General features: G+C 36.4%; 1 protein-coding gene across 2 annotated transcripts; it reads right to left on the bottom strand.

Moving 5' to 3' along the window:
- Window positions 1–4,179: 4,179 nt before the first annotated feature.
- Window positions 4,180–20,526, bottom strand: LOC143463079 (myosin-binding protein C, slow-type-like). Of its 2 annotated transcripts, XM_076961448.1 has the most exons (36): window positions 20,414–20,526; window positions 20,233–20,350; window positions 20,011–20,159; window positions 18,517–18,665; window positions 18,256–18,381; window positions 17,922–18,086; window positions 17,512–17,684; window positions 16,872–17,052; window positions 16,291–16,382; window positions 16,038–16,179; window positions 14,408–14,532; window positions 14,064–14,200; window positions 13,816–13,954; window positions 13,529–13,643; window positions 13,095–13,276; window positions 12,857–12,982; window positions 12,175–12,368; window positions 11,965–12,099; window positions 11,743–11,887; window positions 11,486–11,640; window positions 11,226–11,373; window positions 9,809–9,961; window positions 9,590–9,742; window positions 9,362–9,517; window positions 8,580–8,723; window positions 8,293–8,369; window positions 8,120–8,233; window positions 7,688–7,930; window positions 7,406–7,580; window positions 7,091–7,191; window positions 6,750–6,942; window positions 6,494–6,632; window positions 6,223–6,383; window positions 5,888–6,038; window positions 5,370–5,487; window positions 4,180–5,263 (listed from the first exon to the last, which is right to left on the bottom strand). In XM_076961448.1, the coding sequence occupies exons 2-36, from the start codon at window positions 20,330–20,332 to the stop codon at window positions 5,201–5,203; spliced, it is 5,019 nt and encodes a 1,672-aa protein (XP_076817563.1). In that variant the 5' UTR covers window positions 20,333–20,350; window positions 20,414–20,526; the 3' UTR covers window positions 4,180–5,200. The 2 variants fall into 2 exon arrangements, with proteins under 2 accessions (XP_076817563.1, XP_076817561.1); XM_076961446.1 differs by having other exon boundaries at window positions 20,233–20,442.
- Between the last annotated feature and the right edge of the window lie 155 nt (window positions 20,527–20,681).

The raw sequence follows: 20,681 nt of genomic DNA, 5'->3' as shown, positions 1-20,681 counted from the left end.
CAGCCTACTAAATTTCCGCCAGTGTACAAATTAAATTTTTTTGGTTTCTCACGAACATGTGCTGAGTTTGCCATTCCCTGATTGGTGGGTTAGTTTAACATAGATATCAGGTGTTTTCACTATTAAATTTTTGGAAGATTTTATTAGTAATATCACCCTTAATCTGCAATACTTTTCTTCAAACATCTCCGGAAAATGTCAGGTAAACTTAACAAATTGTCTCTGTCATGCAGTAGGCTAGTTGAAAATTTGGTCTACTATGCCAGCAAACACAAAAACGGTCGGTTTAACAAGAAGCTGCGAGATACTTATAAGCCAAACAAAATAATCGCATCTAGGCTAAATTCGATTGGAAGTAATAAAAAACCAGCAATACGTGCAAGCTGACGAGACGAGCATGCTTTCTCTGTTGGTTTCCATACCGACAACTAAGATTTATTCTAAATGGAAAAGATTGTGGTCACGACACGAGCATATCATCTAGCAAGGAAGTAAATATGCTCAGTAAATATTTTATTTTGGTATAGGCCTAAACATATGTGTGTGATTTAAATCGGTATATATAAATATCTTTTTAATCTGTCTGATATTGTACCCTACTTTTTCATAGACATCGAGTAACATTAAGTTGCTATCGATAACAATGCATTTTACCACAGTCGATCTTTTCGTACACTGACTCCGGCACAAAATTCAGACACAAGCAGAGAAAAATAATAAAGAAACTTACAGAAAAATAGCTCCGTGAAAATTTAAGGAAACACAGAGGAATCAATGTGCAAGTGTGTGAAAAAAGGGCTCTTTAACTCGTTTCTTTTATGAGATATTACAGTTTTTGCACTGGACATCAGAATTTCATTTTTAGGCTTGAAAACAAGGTTTTCAATCTGTACGAGAATTCCGTAGGAATAAGGGCTAATTATGACAATTAGCACAATTGTATGGAGAGACTTGAAAATTGATATACAGTTAGAAGAGTAATCTTCCTTACTACCTGCAAAAACTCCTTTAAATTGGAACAAAATTATTAAAATAATGATTTTTTTCGTAAAATTCGTATTGGGTACTTTCGTAGACTGGCTACCCGATTCTATAATAAGTAGAGCTACACCGAAATACGAGTAACGTTCGCTGAGGGCGCCTGCAGGCGTTACACTTACAACTATATGGGGTATTGGTAAGGCGTCACATTTATTGGGCCTTACGCAGTCGTCACTTCACAGTCCAGCGTTATACTAGACGCAACACCCCAAATAATTCGGGTCTAGTATACAAGTGTTAAACTAAATGACGTCACGATTTGACTTCCTGGGGAATAGTATAGCCTACACAGGCTTCCTGTGGTTGTGCACTTGTATACTAGAGCAGTAGACCCAATAATCTAATAAGCCTTATGTCTCGTAAATGTCTCCACCGGACCTCCATTTTACCGTTCTTCCACAGAAAATACTGAGACAGGAATTAGGCTATTACACTTAAGCGAACACATTATGAAGGCTAACGATGGTAGGCTACCAAACGTCAGACTGCACATCTGCAGAACAAAAGAACAGCGACAGGGCAAAATCTGCTGTTCTTGGCTACAACCACGTATCACGCATGACTGCTCTAAGTGATGACGTTGCTTAAATTTGAGGCCTGTTACTTAAGATGGCGGCGAAACGATGAACCCAGAAAAATATCTTTGTGCATCGCTCATAGATAGCCTACTACATTAACATTTGGCCATTATTTCAGAAAAAAATTGGGCGTACGAAACTATTTTTCACATTTTTTTGTTAATCAAACGTAAATATTATAACACAGCAACCTTAACGTTAACTAAATTCACCTTCTGATGATCTGATCTAAATCCAACTTCAATGAAACCTTAAATAGCTAATATTAATTTTTTGCATAACAATTCCACATTTAGGCTCATTACACTACACCAATCGAAAACGAGCAAGTAGGTTATATAGCTTATTATTTGTTACAATGGCACATACGTTCAACTTTGTCTACAAGGATCTTCATTTTGTATTTAACTAATTGTTTTTTTGGTATTTTAGTGGGAGTTATTATTTTAGGAGAGTTAAATTTTTGACTACCGATATGGCTAGTTATATGTTGCCTTAACTCTTAGGCTACTGTATTTTTTCAGGAAAGTTTTTCTGAAAGCTTGGTTGAACAACTTGTTCTTTGTATTTGTATGGTGCCGATACCAATAGTTTCCCATTGGTGGGGAATTATTGCATTTAGTTTGTAAAACTCAAAACATCTTCGTTGGACCTACTTGTTTGTAATTTGTAAGAAGCCATGCCGTAATAGAATTGTATCTTAAATATTCCACATTTTCGGAAATTAATCGCCCTTAGTTCAATACAGCCACCTCTGCCCAATCGGTTATAGCTTGCTCACGTGTAGGCCTACGTGATTTGCGGCACTAAAAAGTAATGAGCTGTCTATGTGCTTTGATATAAATGTATTATTTGCGATGATGCGATAAAATCTTAAGAATGAAAATACACTATAATGTGAGAAATTAATTAACGCCGGGAATCCGAGTCGACGCAAACTATCACCAAAATAGCATTCGTAAAGTGTCCTGTTTTAGAGTTTTGTCCCTTCTAAAAAATCCGGCGCACCTGTCCCGAATCCAATTTTCGGGGTTTTTACGCTTTTTCTTTATTTTTTGGTTTTTTCGGCGGCTACTTATCGGCCATAACCTAGAAAATCATAACCGTACTCAAGAATAAACTACAGCGTTTCAAAATAGTTGTACACAGTACAATAAAATTGTTTTATACGACGTTTCAAAATCGTAAACCAAACATTGCTAGCTATTGCACGTATAGCCTATAGCCTAAATATGACAATAGGCAATACATTTCACTTCGAGGCGTTTTAAAGCTGTTTATCATTTTGATATTTTTGACTTTGGTACATGTTGAACTAAAAGTCTACCAATTTTGAGAAGAAATCCTGCCGATCTGTACCAGACAAATACATCTCGCAAGCTCAACTCCGATTCAACCAACTTACAAAATTGTTTACGTTTTTCTTTTGATACTAATCGAGTTAAGAATGCAGTGTGTACGAAAATATAGCCTAACCGTGAAGGTCTGAAACAAAGTTGGTGAGGCTATAATTTGTAAGGTTTGCCAAGAATTTTCTTAAACGCATATACCACATTTTCAACAAACAAAACACAATTTTTTTCGTTTTTATCAACGCATTTCAGAATACAACACAGAAAAAATGCACAATGAAGCCGTTTCAATGTCAAACAAGCGCTAGACGCGGAATTGTTAGTGTCAAAGAAAGCACCTTGTTGGATGCAAAATCTTCTTAAACGTTAAATTTTAGGGACCCTTTTGAACATTTTCACAGTAGAAATCTGTGGCGCAGTCCGCCCTTGCTGAACAACATAAAAATACTTTCTTCTTTAATGCTGCAAATAACTGTTTAAACTTTTGATAAATGTTACTTTTCCAAGCAGTGTTCAACCTCGTGTCGACCACATGTTCAGAACAGTCAACGCCTTTTGCAATATATGCGAAACGTTTAATTGAAATACTCTATTTCTTTGTCTTCGAAGTTTAGTTGAAAGTTAACTCTGAGGGGTTCTTGGTGGCTTATATTAGAAGTCTTATAAACTACCAGGCTTCTAATAACTGGCTGTGGCTCCTTTATCAGAAAGAAGGTATTCTTCCCAGGCATCACTATTAACTTTCCTCAAATCGTAAACTCGCAAGTAACAACATAAACTTGTATTCTTAGAGCGAACACAGCATGGTCAGTGTTCTTACTGTCAGCGACGGAATTATGAGTATAGAAGGCCAGAAAAACAGCATGGTCCTTGAGTGACGTTACGGTCACACGACCTTCATTTACAGGTAGTGGCCAATAAAAAACGCAAACCACAATATTAATAATAAAAAACTGTAGTGGCGTTTTGACATTTTTATGTAAGGTGTGAGTGTCTATAGCGCCCATTAACGTCACAAATCAATGATAAGCTGACCGGGGTTAATTTGACCGAGGTTGGATTGATCGTGCTAAATTGACATAAAACCTACTTCACCATTTGTAGGTAACTGTTGGTTGTTAACTGCCATTATACCGTAAATGACCTTGCAGCATTTTCTTTCAAATAACACCGAAATCAATTTTACAGAATTTTATTATAGTTTTATTTTTTCTCAGCCTAATTCAGAGTTGTTTAATCACAAATAACAACTAAATTACCATGTTTGCATTATAGCTTTCCAGTGTACTACCAAACCATTTTACGTGCAATAAGGTACTTGGAATATATCCGAAGGCAACAACTCTAAAAAATGGGTTTTACGCATGCAAGATTGGCCAGATTCCTATTGATAATTCCGTATCAAAGCGTCATTATCGAACGAACGGAAGTGATCAAAAAATCTCAGGCAAGGGCTTCAATGTGAAGATCGAACAATTTGCAAAGCAAAGCAGAAAAGAAGGGAAATTTTTCTACATGTGCAAAGTTTTACATGTCTTGCGTTTTTTAGCAGCTCAATTCTGTTAAAAAAAACTTACATAGAGAAATATCAGCTTAGGAAATAACAAAGCATCTTATGTGTTTTCTGCCAGTTTCAGTAAGTACGCAGAGAAGGGATGTTCAGCTTAACATGCACTACTGTACATTGTTAGTAAATAAAACATGATGTCAAAGCTATGAAGATGAACATTGTTAACCTACACAAGCAAAAAGGCGAATGTCTAACGCCTATACCTGTATGGCGCAGGTACAGTAGGATTTACACGTGAGTAAGAAGTGATAGATATAGTCTATACTAAATGTTAAAAAGATCATATCTATCGGCACAAACACTGAGCAGGTCAAAAAACAAAATGGTGGAGATCAAGATCAACCTAATATAGGATAATTACAGCTATATAATTAAAAGGCCAAACACAAACCAGCATGCAAAATTAAACATTATTAAAACCATTCATAAAACACTTTCCGAAAATTAAAGAGTGTGGCCGGTGCATTTGGACTGACGTTGAATGAATACAGCGTGTTCACAGATTAAATACATACTATAACTAAAGTTCTACATTGATTTCCCTGGTGAAAACCAATACACCTATAAAACTATTACAAACGCCGATTATTTTGTTCGATTTCAGGAATCCTTTCAGCAAAGGACGCCAAATATCAAAGATTATACTGCCCACTCAAATGCTACTCTTCCACGATGAGGTTTGCCTCTGATGAAGCATTTCCAACTTCGTTTTCGGCTATGATCTGAAAGTAACGATAGGTGTGTGCGTGTAAGCAATGTTTGGAGCATATACAGTAATTATACAGAATGTAAGTCTTCAACCTCGTGGAAGCAAGTTTTATGGTATACCTTAAACACTCCCGAATCTGATGCTTTTACGTTTGGAATAACCAAGCGGCATATACCGATGACGTTCTCTTTGAAGTAGTTAGGGTCATCTGTTATATCAACACCATCCTTAAACCACCTAAAATTGTATTGCGATTATGAAACTCTTGTAAAAGCAGTTGAAAGTAACCCTGTCTTATCAGGATAATGTATACGGGAAATACATGCTACAGTTTACGTCTGTAATAATATTTGAAAACGAGTCTTCTTAGATGCAATGACGTATCAACAAACTTAGCACATCCTACAGTATATAATTAATGTGCAGTATAATCCCGAAGCAGCCAAAAGAGATGCAATTTGCATTACTACGCTTTGTCTGTCGGTAGCAACTTATGCCTAGTCGCACAATATATCATTCAATATCGTCCGTCTCAATGATAAGCAAATGGATGAAAGCTATGCTAGGCATTGTAACAAAAAGCAATTGTTTATTACATAAACAAACGTATACCAATAAGTATTTATATGATGGCTACCTTGTATTAGGATAAGGTTTTCCGGACACGGAGCAGCTAAGAGTAACTTTTACCCCTTCAGGAACTTTTCGGGGTTTTAAGGGCACCGTTACCAATGGCGGTTGTCGTAAGTCTTTTTCACTGTACTGCACATCTTCTATTTTCACCTTAGCTTTAAACGATATTAAATTGTCATATTAAGTGTTCAGTCATGTCTACATTGCAGTTAGAGCAATCTCATTCATATTTGTTTCGCAAAGAAATAGATTTTGATTTTTCAAACACGTGTAGATTAATCGCAATCTATGAGTCCGTCTTACAAAAAACAAGTGAAATACATTTTGGTCCAAACATACCGACTTTCTCCTTGATGTAAACCATGTCTTTTGTTTGAAGGGGCTCACTTTTTCCGATGTTGTTTTCGCATGATACACGTAAATAATATGATCTTTGTTTCTGAAGCCCGGTAATAGTGTATGTGCATTGCTTGACGCGTTGTGCCACAGTTTGCCAATCTCTGAAAATGGGTTGTTATACAAGTTGAAAAAAACAATATTGTAGAAAGTAAAAGCAATAGTTTAGTCATGGGGTCACGGCTCACTTGAGACTTCAAAATAGATTAGTTACCTTCCCCTGGCTTCACGTTTCTGTATGATGTAACCTGAAATTTCCTCGCCGCCATCGATAGGGGACGCTTGCCATCTCAGAGTTATGTCATTCTCATTAACGACAACCTGCAATGGGCCTCTGGGCGGTGAAGGTACATCTAAAATTATGAAACAGCAATTACCTTGATCACTTTATGATTTTAAAAAACTATAATACCTTACGGTCTTTCATCTAAATTCCAAATCGTATTAATTTTGAATACCCAATTACCTACCTATTACTACAACCTTTACTGATAGCGACTGTGAACCGGAAGCGTTCTTGAGCACGACTTTATATGTTCCGGTGTGGAATCCTCTGGCGTTGCGAATAAGGAGTTGAGACACTCCATCGACATCCACGATGCTCACAGTATTATCCAATTCAGCTCCGTTCTTAGTCCAGTTTATAGTGGGTTTTGGTCTAGCCTAAAATCAAGACAATTAGGTTATATGTTACAGTTACTCTTACACTTCACCATTCCAAGGTACAGAAGTTATTCAGCAAAATCTATTTCAAACGAAAGCCCATTTAGCCGATATGTTACAGCGTTGCTTGCATGGTCAGAAAACCCACATGATAAGGTACATGAATCCGAATTGTCCCTCCTGCGTTAATTGTGAATCCATTACGCACCACCGCTTCCAGCTCACTTGTCATTTTAAATGATGGAGCAACTAAATGTTATCAAAAGAATTGTTTGCAACTAAGACGTTTAACTTGAGTTTAATAGCACATGTTAAAATACAATACTGTTATAATGCAATACTTGTAAGTCATGAAAAGTCGAAAATCAAGATTTTAAAAGCCATGCGGATAAGATTCATTTTCACAATAAATTTTCAAATACAAAATTGTCATGGAAATGTTTTAATATCTTATTTAACTTACTATTAAATTCCTGCGCAATAAACGTTCCTTGGTAGTGGTAATACCGGCTATAACTTCTTGCATTAACTGATCTTATCCTGACGTGATATGCAGCATTGTGTTCCAGGCCATGAGCAGTGAAGTTTGTTCCAGTTATATGTGAATCATTATACTTAATCCACGTGTCAGTTCCATCCTGTATAATTTCGTAAATCCATAAGATACTAATATCCCTTGCATACATTTTATTGCTATATAGTTGTCAAAACCAAAACAAGCGTTAAAACAAAATTGGATCCGTACTTTTCTGAGCTCAATGTCATATCCGATCAGATCTGCCCCGCCTGCTTTTTCAGCTCCTTTCCAAGCGAAACTGAGAGAGGTTTTGGTGGAGTCAATAAGCTCAAGGTCAGAAGGTTCACTCGGCGGCTCAACAGGATCACAAGCGCAGAATGCTTTCGACGCTCGCGAAGGATCACTTTCTCCTGCCTTGTTGACCGCAATGACGCGGAACTCGTACTCCATGTTCGTTCTCAGGTTATCCGCCTTTAGGCAAGCAACAAAATATGGCATATGACAATGAGTTATTGCTTATGTTATTATGATTCCATGTCAGCGAAAGAAATTCCAAAATATTTTTGCAATATACTTGAAAAAAGAAGATTTCGAAAGTACGCTGTCTGTCCAAGTTTATTTAGTTTGGATCTTTACATTTTAACTCACATTTGCTCTTACCGTATAAGAACGTTCTGTGCAAAGATTTTTGTTACATCTTGCCCATGAAGACGTACCCTTCTTCCGTTTTTCAATATAATATCCCATAACAGGGCTCCCGCCATCTGTTTTAACCTATTACGATAGAATTTCGTCATTTTCATTTTCAGTAGAAAAATATTGCAGCCACTTACGTCTGGCCAAGATATTGTGATGGAATCATTAGTTGCCGTTTCCATTTCAACTTCGCCCTGAACAGCTGATGGTACCTCTGAGAAAAGAAAGGCACGTTACAGACCCAAAGGAACACTGCAGGAGATTAAATACAAACTTTGCAAAAGACGGAAGATGATGGTGCAGTCTATCTGTTGTTAAATTGTTCAGATCGTTGCAATGTACCATTGTATTGTGACTGCCGCCAAACACCAACCTTCACGGCCATCAATAAATATCTTTGCAAACAAGTTGTTGCGGAACATACCGAAAGGATCTTTTATTAATACTGGTTCCGACTCTTTCGAGGCACTTTCGCCGATCTCAGAAACTGCACGAACGCGGAAGCGGTAAGTTTTCCCAGAGGGGACATTGGCACGGAAGTTGGTTTCAGCTCCAGTAGTTTTACCAACTAATGTATATATATAAAGTAATTGTTACGAAACCAATCATTATCATATAGGTACAAAATATCTGGAGCGACTTATGATTCGAAGAAGGAATAGAAGAGCCAAAATATCTCGTTCTTATTTGTAGCAAGTGTTTTTTTTCTGATTCGAAACATTTTCATTGCAGACATTGTCATAGCCGTTTTCTCCTGAACGTGAGAGCTGTAAAACTTCTACACTGTTGAAGCCTACAATCTACTTTAGCTATACTATTACCTGCTTTGAGAATGTTTATAGAAAGAAAAGCACCGTTTGCTACAAATATATGTTCTGTAGAAATATTTTGGCTATTCTATTTCGGTTTAGATCGATATCAGGTGCTAAGACATTGTAATTAACAGCGGAAATACTGAAAAATAACTAAAAAGAATAAATAGTTAAAATATTGCAACTGTCAGTATAGCTTGCTCGTTTCAAGTGAAAGAAATGCGCGCCCTTGTGAAGGCTTGGATGAGAAAAATTTATGACGAAATAATGCGTCCATATTTCATTTTGATGTGGGCATGCATTTTTTTATAACTCAATTAATCATTCAATTCACGTTTTCCTCATCTTCATTTTTTGTCTCCAAAGAGCCTGATAAAATATGATGTAAACTCACCAGCAGTCCAAACCTTTCTATTCTCTTCTTTTTTCTCAATAATATAGTGAGTTATTGGAGTTCCTCCATCATCAGAACTCGGGGCCCAGGATAAAGTAGCACCCTTGGCGGATACATCGGAAAATTCAATTGGACCTTGCGGGGCTTGTGGTACATCTTACAGGAAGAGATATCAGCGAAACATCATTCAACGGCTGTACTTATAAAATTTATCCACATTAGCTGTACCTACTACTTGTAGCTCCATTGGTACCTCAATTTCCCCAGCATCATTCTTAATTTTACAAACATAACGCCCTTTGTCTGACATGGCAGTTTTGTGAATGATAACTTGGGCGTTTTGAGGATCGTTATGTGAACTTACAACTCGTTTTCCATCCTCTGCAAAGCAATTGTAAATTTTAGTTCATTTACCAGCACCATTTATAAAACTGACTTCATTATTACCTTCAAGTGGTTTGCCGTCTTTTTCCCAAGAAACAGTTGGTGGGGGTTGTCCACCTTTAATAGGGAATTTTAAAAGGGCTGTTTTTCCGACCTTTACGCGAACAGGACTTTCGGTCGCTTTCTTTAGCGCGGCCTCATCGATAGACGGCGGAACTGGAAGATTTCAAAAATGCTTATAATAAGTAGAGAAAATATATCACTAGGACATTTCATGTAGAAAATTTGATAAATTTTAGTCCAAGGATTTGTGTGAGAAAAGAATAAAATCATGCTAAATAACTGTGTTTGCCACCAGACATAAAGACTGAATAAAAATTCGCTGATGTGAATCTTATTTACTAAAGAAAGTTTAGTGAACCAATTGTCTAAGCAAGCAAGATGAAGTAGTCAACAAAACAAACGTGCACTCGTCAGTTTATCTCTAGTCTTTCTAGTTTTATGGCCTTGTTTAATCTTTCCAGGCTTGTATTGCTTTTTACCGTTTTCTCTTGCTTGTTTACATCTGTACTGCGTTCTCTTGTATTTTCATGTGTAATACTTTATTATCAGCAGTTTTTCGTTAGTATTATATATACGTCATATGTACTCGTTGTTATCGTTCCCTCGCAACTGATTTTGTACCTCAGAAAGTGCACACCTTTTTGCAATTTTATCGGCACTTATATATTTACAATTTACTTAGTTCGTAACCCAAAACCCGTAAGTATTTTTTAAAAGCATGGTTTGGAGCTGCCAAATTTTCACTGATTGATAAAGCCCTTTAATTATGAGCTATTCAACATTTGATTAACCCGTATAGCGGCCCGGCGGAGCGAATGGAAAAAACGTTCCCAGGCTTTTATTCCTACCCACTTTTTCGAGTTTTGTTTGCATTAACACTTGCATGTATGAGAAATACGTTGCCACAATCTCGAGAAAAAATGATTAATGGCAACGGTTTAGCATGTAAAGTTTTTTCTGCATCAAAATTTGGACGATATAGGGCGAAATCAGGTGGCAATTGAACATTTATTAGGTGCAATATACATTTCCAAACGAGGAGATTGTTAGTATGATGATACTTGCAATGTTATTACATCACACATAAACGTAATGGCAACATTAGTCTTAACAACACTTTATGCCTTATGGTAATGCTTTGTGCCTAAACGGGTCTAAGGACAACGTAATTGTAATTGTGGCGGTAATTGTAATTGTAATTAGAACAACAATGAAGGTTAATAATTTTCTCTACTCAATTAATTCAATTCGGGCATAGGACAAAAATCTAGTTAGCATTGAAGATACGCCACCCAGCTGGTGGCGGGCAGAATTGTATATAAATATCCCCTCAAGAAGTTAACTACCAGAGAATATTGAAACGATGGGGAAATTAAATTTCGCTTCCACACCAGTCGAGTATATTTTAAAATCTTACTAAGTTGAGCTCCACATGTTACCGGAGCGGATACAGCAGGTTCACTTGATCCCTGTTCATTGACAGCTTTTACCCTAAACTGGTATGCAGTTTCTGGTTCGCATCCTTTGCATTTGAAGTTTGTTTTTGCACCATCAACCTTTCCTACCTAACAATTCAATTTAGATTTTAAAATCCAGTCAAACCAAGAGCTTTCTTTAAGGATTGATTTTGTTTTGTGAATTAAATTGAGGAAGATAGGTAAATAAAATTTGTTGTACTTTTTCCCACTTGTCTTTTCCAGCGACAGATCTTTCAATGACGTATTCGGTAACGGGGCTTCCACCATCTTCCTCCGGTGCTTTCCATGACATTGAAACCTCATTTGGGCTGACTTCGTCGAACGTTACCTGAGTCTTCGCAAAATCAGCAACGTCTAAAATAGAAAAATCACGTTAAAAAATTACATGGAAATACAGAGAAAATTATTGCAAAAATTTATTACAACAAGATAAAATACAGTTTTGTAAGTCTTTACCTTTAACAATCAACTTTGTTTTCAGAACGACTCCTCCGACCTTATTAAATATTCTTGCCTCGTAGACCCCAGAATCCGACGTTTGACATTTGGCTATGGTCAATGTAACATCGTTTAAAGAAGAACTTTTGTTTGCTCTGTGATGCTGCAACGCAGGAATGTAAGTAAGTGAAACGATTTTATCTTTAAGACCCGTTTTCGCCAATTTTACCTATAGTTTACCTTAACGGGCAAGATTTCTTCTTCATTATGCATCCAACAAACACTTGGAGGAGGATTTCCTTTACAAGGAACCTTGATGGTGGCTGTTTCTCCAGCTCTAACGACAATTGGATTCTTTTCCAACTCTTCTATAACCTGCAAAAATACAGCCGATTAAATTAAACTAAATCTGACCTCATTCATGATAACTATGTGTTACGTATTACTCACCTTAGGGTCAACAAACGGGGGATCATCGGGTGCAAGCGGTGTGATGGGTTTAGATTCCAAGGGTTCACTCTGACCTTCTTCGTTGGCAGATTTTACTCTGAACTGATATTCCTGTCCCTCTTTTAATCCTGTGGCCTTATAGCTGGTGGAATCTGTTGGTACTTTTGCTATTTGCTTCCATTTTCCAGACTTGTCTAGAAGAAACAGGTAATGAAATAATGCATAACATTGCTTCAACAACCTTGCCATGATAACTTCAGAATGTATATCTCCTTTACCATATTAAACCCGTATGTGGTATGGTATCGTAATCTTTATCTTTGGGCTGGGAAAAGTATTTGCAAGCCTTAAACTTGGCAATGATTCCTCATCGCTCGAGCCTTGGTAACATAACTTGCCTTTGTGCAGGTTTCGATGGATGCATGATTTTTATTTGTTTTTGTTTTTTTTGTTGCATGAATTTGGACCTGTTCAACAAGAACCATTGAACAGAAGCAAATGAATAAGCAATATCTTGCTTAAAGGGGTTGCAGTGGTAGCGCAACTCGGCATTGAACTCGCATCGCATATTTACGAGCCTGGCACGCTAATCTGTCCTTTACCGATCGAGTCGTCATCTATAGGTAAGTTTCAAGCATACCACCAAAAGCAATTAAAAGGCTACTAAAAGTAGCATATTGACCTTTGGCTTCAATTATGTAATTATCAACGGGTACTTTATCATCTATTGGAGGATTCCATGAGAATTCTGCGAAATCTTGTCCAACTTCGCTGACAGCAATCTCTCCAGAGGGTGGTGGGGGCTTGTCTATATACAATTATGAGGATACCAGGTGAATAAGAAATTGAAATTTTTGGTTTGGCAAAGTACAGAGTACTGCAATGTAAGATCGTTTACATGTTTTAAGTAAAACAATCACCCAATATTTGGATTGGTATTTCAATATCCATGTCTCCGCATTCATTAATTATTTTCAGTTCGTAGGTTCCCCCATCAGTGACCTGGCAGTTCTCGACAGTAAGTATAGCAACTTTATCTGTGTTTTCCATGTGTAAACGACCACGGTCATCCAACGTAACCCTGCCGTTTGTCCATGAGACGCTGCGTGAAATGATAAAAATGTAATTACCAAAAATGGTTTATCATTCTTCTGTTTATTGCACTAAATTAGTGGGGAAAGGCAAGCCCCACAGACCATTTTCTACACGCGAAACAAGCTCAGAAGGACTGTGACTCATCAAAACAAGATTTTTGTTCAACTTTGCGACACAATAAAACCTTTTGGTACGTAGAAGTCTAGCTTAAACGCGTTATCCAATACATCCCTGTACTAAAGCGTGCCTTTCAACTTACTTTTGTGGTGGTTTTCCAGAAAATGGCACCTCAATCTTTGCTTTTGTCCCAGCTTTAAACTTCAATGGATTTTTTTTTAGTTTTTCGATAAAAGCTTTGTCTACCGCTGGTGGGTCTAGGAATGGTATAAAATTAGAAATAAGTTATAATAGCCTCTTTGAAGCAAATACCATGTCTTGATGTATGATAAACATTTGAATTCATAGACTTTTACAAACATAACCAACAAAACTAGCTCTTAATAGCGAAACAGCATAAACATGCATGTAACACGACCAGTGAACTACCGTAGCAGTAAAGTTCAGCTTCCGATCTTACTCCACGAATTTGGAACTGATAGTTTCCCTCATCTGAAGATTGTACGTTTTTGATTTTAATTATATATTTTCCCTTCGTTTTTACAACTTCGTATTTATCCGGCTTCAGCTGTCGAAAAATTTGCATTGGAATACCATTATTGTTTAATGTTTAACTGGCCTATTCTTGATAAAGTTATTCCGCCAAAAAATTAGCTCGTAGCTTGAATTCCACTTACTTCTATTGGATTGTCATCTTTGAACCATTCAACAATTGCGTCTGCATCAGGATCATCAATTTCACAAGAAAATTCGGCAGTTTGACCCTTGCGGCACTTGGCATTTTGCATTTTACCAACCACCTTGATAGGTTTTGCTGTACATAACAATGAGCATTTCACTTAAAATATTTGTTAAAACAATCTAAACGAAAAGGTAAACAGTCACAGCAAAGCCTCAACATTAGATAAAGTTTAGAACATTTAAGATTTTGGTGGTAAATTTCACAGATTATATTTGAAGATAAAATGTATGCGTGCGTGCAAAAAATGTCCACAGTTCTTTCATTTATATTAAAATTCACCGTTCACTTGGAGTTTTGCAGATGACTGAGTTTCACCAAATTTAACCGTGATTTCGGCATTGTGATCTGTGAGAGCAACTCTTTTGATAGTAAGGCTGTGAATGTCTCCAGATTTGATCAAATACCTTCAAAAATCACATTTAAGAATCACGATAAAGCGACATTTGATTAAAGATATGAAGATATTATAGCCACTAGAGCTTTTTACTTTATACATCATAGTAATAACACCGAAACAGAACGACAGTTCGTTATACAGTATAGCGTACTCTATTATTATTATTTGCGATCACAGAGCACCCCAAAAATAAAATCAACAGTCGGCAATTCCATTAGGTCAAGCGTATTACAATCTAATGCTGGGTTGTTCAAACTTTTTTCACTGAGGGCCATGTGCTAAAAAGTTAACCAGTGATCGGGCCACTCACTACGTGGGAAGATCACTGCTTGCCTACAACGTACTAAATTGGCGGCAAAATTCATTTTCTAATTGAAAATGTTAAATAATAATAGGCTGAGAAAAATATCGTCCAAAGCAATAAAAAGTCACACAACTGTAGCGACTCGATTGCCCCTACAACTTTAACAAGTACCAGAAACGCAACGTTTACGCCGCCCAGCGCTATATAAAATAAAAAGCCCTAGGAGAATTAATCTAACGAAATGCAAACTAAGCGGATAAAGGATGGCAATATTTTAACGTTCTTCGTGAGAGCAATGAAGCGATGTGAAGACGTCACATGTCATAAATGCTTGTCAGTCATTCTGGTTCTCATGATATTTTGATTTTGAGTTAAATAACAATGAAGATTTTCGCTTTATGTACGTGCATTCGAAAAGTTCCTTTGGTTCTACCATATTTGATGTAACACATAGCAGCACCGTGTACAGGCACAGGTGGGACCATAAGAAAATACAGCATTGTAAAGTTCTTGTGATACATAATTTTTAAATTTTTACGCAATATCTGCTCACTAATGCACCGCAATTTAGGTCACCTTACAATTAACGAATGCAAGTTAATAATTACCACTAAATGCTTCAAAAAATAATTTGCACCTGATTAGTTTGAAGTTGAACAGTTTTATGTAAACCATATTGAAATAAAGTTTGTTAGACTTAAACTTCCAACAGTTGTTTTGTATTTCATTATCTTTGGTACGAAGCTACGTGTGAACTCGTTGATGGCTGCGGACCAATAATAAACAGATGCCGGGCCGCAGTTTGCCCGCGGGCCGTAGTTTAGACACCCCTGATCTAATGTTATAAAACGTACAACATAATGCTAATCAAATAATGGAACTTGTCTTACTGCGTATAGTTAAAGTGAACAATAAACTTGGTCAAAAATTTACATGCAATGGCGTTAACTCGACTTGGGCTTCATCTGATGTCGCCTAACATTGATCACAGCTTAGGGCTTTGCATTGATGACGTTAAACGACTTATAAATTCATTAGACAGCAGCGCTACACAAGCCCAGTGGTTTATTACACATGGGATTGGTGGCTGAAAACGTTCATAATGAAGGCATTAAATGGGGCTTAAATGTTTTAATTTGTATAGCTGCTGTAGCTACAGCAAGCCAAATAGTACAGTAAAATTTTGTACACCGACACTTTATATATACCTTCCTTCATTTTTAATTTCTGCTCCGTTTACCAGCCAAATAGGTTTAACATCTTTCGAACTGACTGAGCATTCAAAGGTGGCAGACGTTCTTTCTTTAACCTCTGTGTTGACTAAGCGTTGCCTAAACCGAATCGGGGCAGCTGTAGAATTCAAGGTTACATATTTGTTAGCATCATATTCTATATAATAATAAACTGCAAACGTAAAAATTGTACCATATATGTCGAATTACATTTAAGGCAAATCATTACCCTGCACTTTGAGCTCAGCTGTAGATTCAAGATCTCCAACTTTCGCGGTATACTTGCCAGCGTCCTTTAATTCCAATTCCGATAAGATAAGTCTAACGTTATACGAAAAAGTGGGTTGTTGTACGACATAAAGCTAAATAAACAACCTATTTGTTGTTTGATAGAGTACTCGCTATAAACTTAAACGAATACGTAGTACTCCACGAGTCTGATTTTTTTTAAAAAGACTGCAAAGTAATGAATTCTCATGTATGTATATACATAAGATCCTCATGGTCAACGGCTTCTCTATTTAAGATTAGATAAGGTATTATTAGCCCAGTATAAGATTTAGCATAAGTGCATGGTTGTGCCAACTGGTATGTAATTTTACACTAATCTATTTCGTCTAAATGAAGATGGAATTTTAGGGAAGTACATTTCTGTAATTCAATGGCACCAGTTTGCAGATCTGTGAACACATGTATAGCTAAATCTTACAAAAAATTAAATGAGTCATGTTAATCAAAAGCAGTATACTCGACAATGCAAAGCATTTACAATTGGATCGGCAAGCTCAGCGTTATCAAAATTATTCTTACTTGTGACTCTTTCCTTCAATCACCGACTGAACCCGCCCAGTTGCACGCATAACGATTGGTTCTCCATTTTTAAACCAATTTACTTTTTGACTCCGTCTTGTCAGAGTACACTCAAAAACGCAGCGACCTTTAACCTTTCCTGAGTAAGACTTCAGTTCACTAGCGAACTTCAGTGGTTGCTCTGAAACATATACCAAAAACTAAAAATTTAATGTATAGTTTATAGAGCATAAAGGAAAAGCATATACTGCGTAGAAAATTCGGCGTTTGCTATAATTTGGTTGAAATTGTTTTAAACACTTTCGTCAATGGTATCTAACACATATACATTTAGGCCTCACCATACACAATTTATAATGCCGTATTGTAAAATCTCGAAGAATCATTGCCTAACCTAACGCAGAATCGTTTGAACTGTCGCATATTTTAAGCAGGAAAAATACGAGTAATCGTGTCTGGTAAATGTAGTTTTGTATTATGTTCACTTACTGTAACTTATGATCTTATATATGTTAACTTATTTCTATACATTACTATACAGTAAAGCAAAATTCACTATATGTGTTGTTGCATCCAATAAGTATCAGTTGATATATTCTGAGGTAATTAAACTTAAGTAATTATAGCTATTGCTTTGTACCTTTTATAGTTAGCACGGCATCGAATTTGTGTCCTCCAATGTCTAGAGTATAAGTTCCGGCGTCGTCTGCGTTAGCGTTTCGAATGATGAGTTGAAATACATTTCCGATCCTTCTCAATTCATGGCGCTTTTCTGGTCCAGGAACAAGTATTAGCTCACCATTTTTAAACCACCTAATAATTTTAAAGTGCAGCAGCTTGACTATCAAAATCATATTGAATGATTTTATTATACATTAAGATTCTTATGACAGCATAGACTATACATGGTTTAGATTGTTTCTGTGATGGGATTTAAGGTAAGGCCTCTTTTTAACTGACCCTCATGGTTCTTTTAATCGAAAACGGCAAAAGGTGTTCTGAGAATGAACATATTTTAGTAGACATGCATTAGCATAACATGAAACTAACATCATGTGCTTATCAGGAGAGACATTTTCCAAATGCATTTCGAAGACCGCCGTGCCTTCGTCATTAACAGTGACATGACGTAGTCCTTTCAGGACCTTCAATGCCTCAAATTCTTTTGTTGGAACGGTTTCAGGCTTCATTGCTTGCAATTTTCGTAGAATTAGTCTAAAGCAGCAAAAATGGTAGTCAGCTTAGGAAGGCAAAGACATTTACACATTTAATTTAAATTAAATATAACCTAAGTGGTGCAATGCGCGAAAGAAAGAACATTTGGTAAAGAAAAAACAAATTTTTCCATACAACAACTTAAAAAACGGATCAGTATAAATCATACCTAAAATCGTAAAAGCCGTGTTCCATGCAAATTCTCTCATAATCCTTTGGATCAGATTTTTTAAGAATCTCCAAGATTTCTTTTTCTTTTTCTTCTGGAGTCTTCTTTTTTCTCTGTTTTACCTCTCTAGAAATCGATGACAAGATTCATTCAGATTATTTTTTAAGGAAAAAAAAACATTGCGAAACTTTCGATGAAAACTTATACTTTTCTGACTTGGAACATGATGATAAACATATTTTTCCTTTGGTCGGCTTCTACCTGTGCTTTAGGTGGCCTTTCAGGTTTTTTACGGGATCATTGTGACTCCCTGTATATTTCTGCACTTTCATTGCAAAGTGACAAGTAACTTCTCCGAAATCGTTCGTCGCCACCACTTTGTATTTTCCAACATCCGTTGGCCTCGTTACCTGAACACAAAGCACATAGCATAACTTAATTATACGCTTAATATAAATAATCTAAAGCACGTAAGCGCAAACCGGGGCTCTATAGGTTCGCTTTGCCTTAAACTAGGCTAAAATTACAATTTAAGGTTTTTAATTATATAGCGATGAAGTAAAAATTATCAAAATAATAAAAGCTTTATTAATAAAACAATTCAACCCGACCCTCAGTAAACAAAGTTTCGAAAATGACTCATCCTTCTTATGAGATATCTGTAATTAAGGTAACCGGTTATACTCTGCAAACTAACCTTTTGTTCGAATATCATAACCAACCATTGCGTTATTGTTGTTTTTCAATTTCCTACCTACTGTGTTGATACCCGTCGTCTAAACGTACTTAATTGTTTATAATTTTCTCATTTTTATCGGGTGCAGTAATAGTCGTTTCGATGGTCGGTAAATTCAACTCACAGACAATTCAACCCACAGATGTTGGTTGGTTTGTCTTGGGTTTGGTCGTCCTGGGTTGAATCGTCTGTGGTTGAATCAACCTGGAACCAGTTGTTTCACCTTCGTTTATGACATTGCTTTGGAAAAAGAATCATGTAAGTCCGAAAAACTTGCTTGTGTTTTCTCCTGCAAATAAATCTCCTTATTCTTACATGAGTCTTTTTGCATTAGCTTTCACATTAGCAACTATTTAGTAATTATCATGCGTTTAGTTAGGAAAAATAATTTTGTTTTTTTCAGGAACCTTCTAGTTTTCAATATGAAGTGTTGTTACTGCATTTGTTTCTAAATTATAGTTTCAACCAAAATCCGCAATTGAACTTTATTTAATACCAATCGTTATCTACTTATCATGCAGTCTATTCCTTTCATTAGTAAAATTCCGGCTGTTTTCAATTAATCTTTGACGTCACCACAAACAAAGGGCGTCAGAAACGTCACTAAGACGTCATTTCGTTGCTGCCTTGTAAAAGATACGAATATGGTAAGGGCTACAGCAGACCTTGCTATACAAACAGCAAGGTAACCTCTGGTTGTTCAAGTACTGAGCTCAATACCAAGTAATCATTTGCGTTATAAAAAGTACTGCGCAATGTTCTTAGTTAAATTATTAGCAGTCAATAAAGGCTGAATTGAGTATTTAGTAGTTAATTTCCTACTTATAGTCTACGACAAAAGATCAAAAATACGAATGCTTATTTTCAATCATCACTTTTGGCGAAGAAATGGCATATAACCATTTGCAGCATTAATGTAAACAAGATTATTAAAAATTCATTTTAATGCAACAGTAGGAAAACAATTAAGTCAAAACTCCTGTATAAGACAACAAATTTTGAGTAAGAGCAAAACATACCTTAATAGCCATGGAACATTCCCCTGTTTCTGTATTTCGTTTAATATTGTATCTTCCGCCATCATCTAACTGTAACCACTGTCCCTTTCGCCAGACAACCTTCGGAATCGGATTTCCGGCGACTATACAGCAAGCCTCCGTCCTTTCGCCTGAATCATATCACCCATTAATTTATCACAGATATTCAACTGTTCAGCATAATGTGTTAGATGTTGATTTTACCTTCATGAGAATCAACATCATGAGGAGGACTCGGGAAAGAGGGAAAACTTTGTCCTTCGTCAGGATTCGGTTTTTTGAATTCTTTCAACTTAGCACTCATTTTTCGATTTATCCAAACCTTTAGTTTAAGGCAATGAACTAACTAATCATGTATTTGTTGAGATCACCCAATGCGACTTACCAGTATTGCCTTCTATAAAATATAACCTTTTGAGCCTACTATAACTATTTACATACTATTTATGTGAATAAACACATTCTCTAACTCTCTCGTACAACACAAGAAAAAATACCTAAACCAATATAGAAAACTTGATGTTACTAGCAGGCAAAATTCATGATTCTCAGTTGTTATGACAATGCGAAGGTTACTTAGAAAATACGATCATTGAAATGCATAATTATGAAAGCGACTGTCTTAACGCACACTGCTGGTTCAAGGCCCAAGA

Source organism: Clavelina lepadiformis, chromosome 6, assembly GCF_947623445.1.
Source record: "Clavelina lepadiformis chromosome 6, kaClaLepa1.1, whole genome shotgun sequence".
In the NCBI taxonomy this organism is placed as follows: Eukaryota; Metazoa; Chordata; class Ascidiacea; order Aplousobranchia; family Clavelinidae; genus Clavelina; species Clavelina lepadiformis.
Note: the sequence above shows the minus strand (reverse complement) of the source record. Positions and strands in the feature narration are given on the sequence as shown.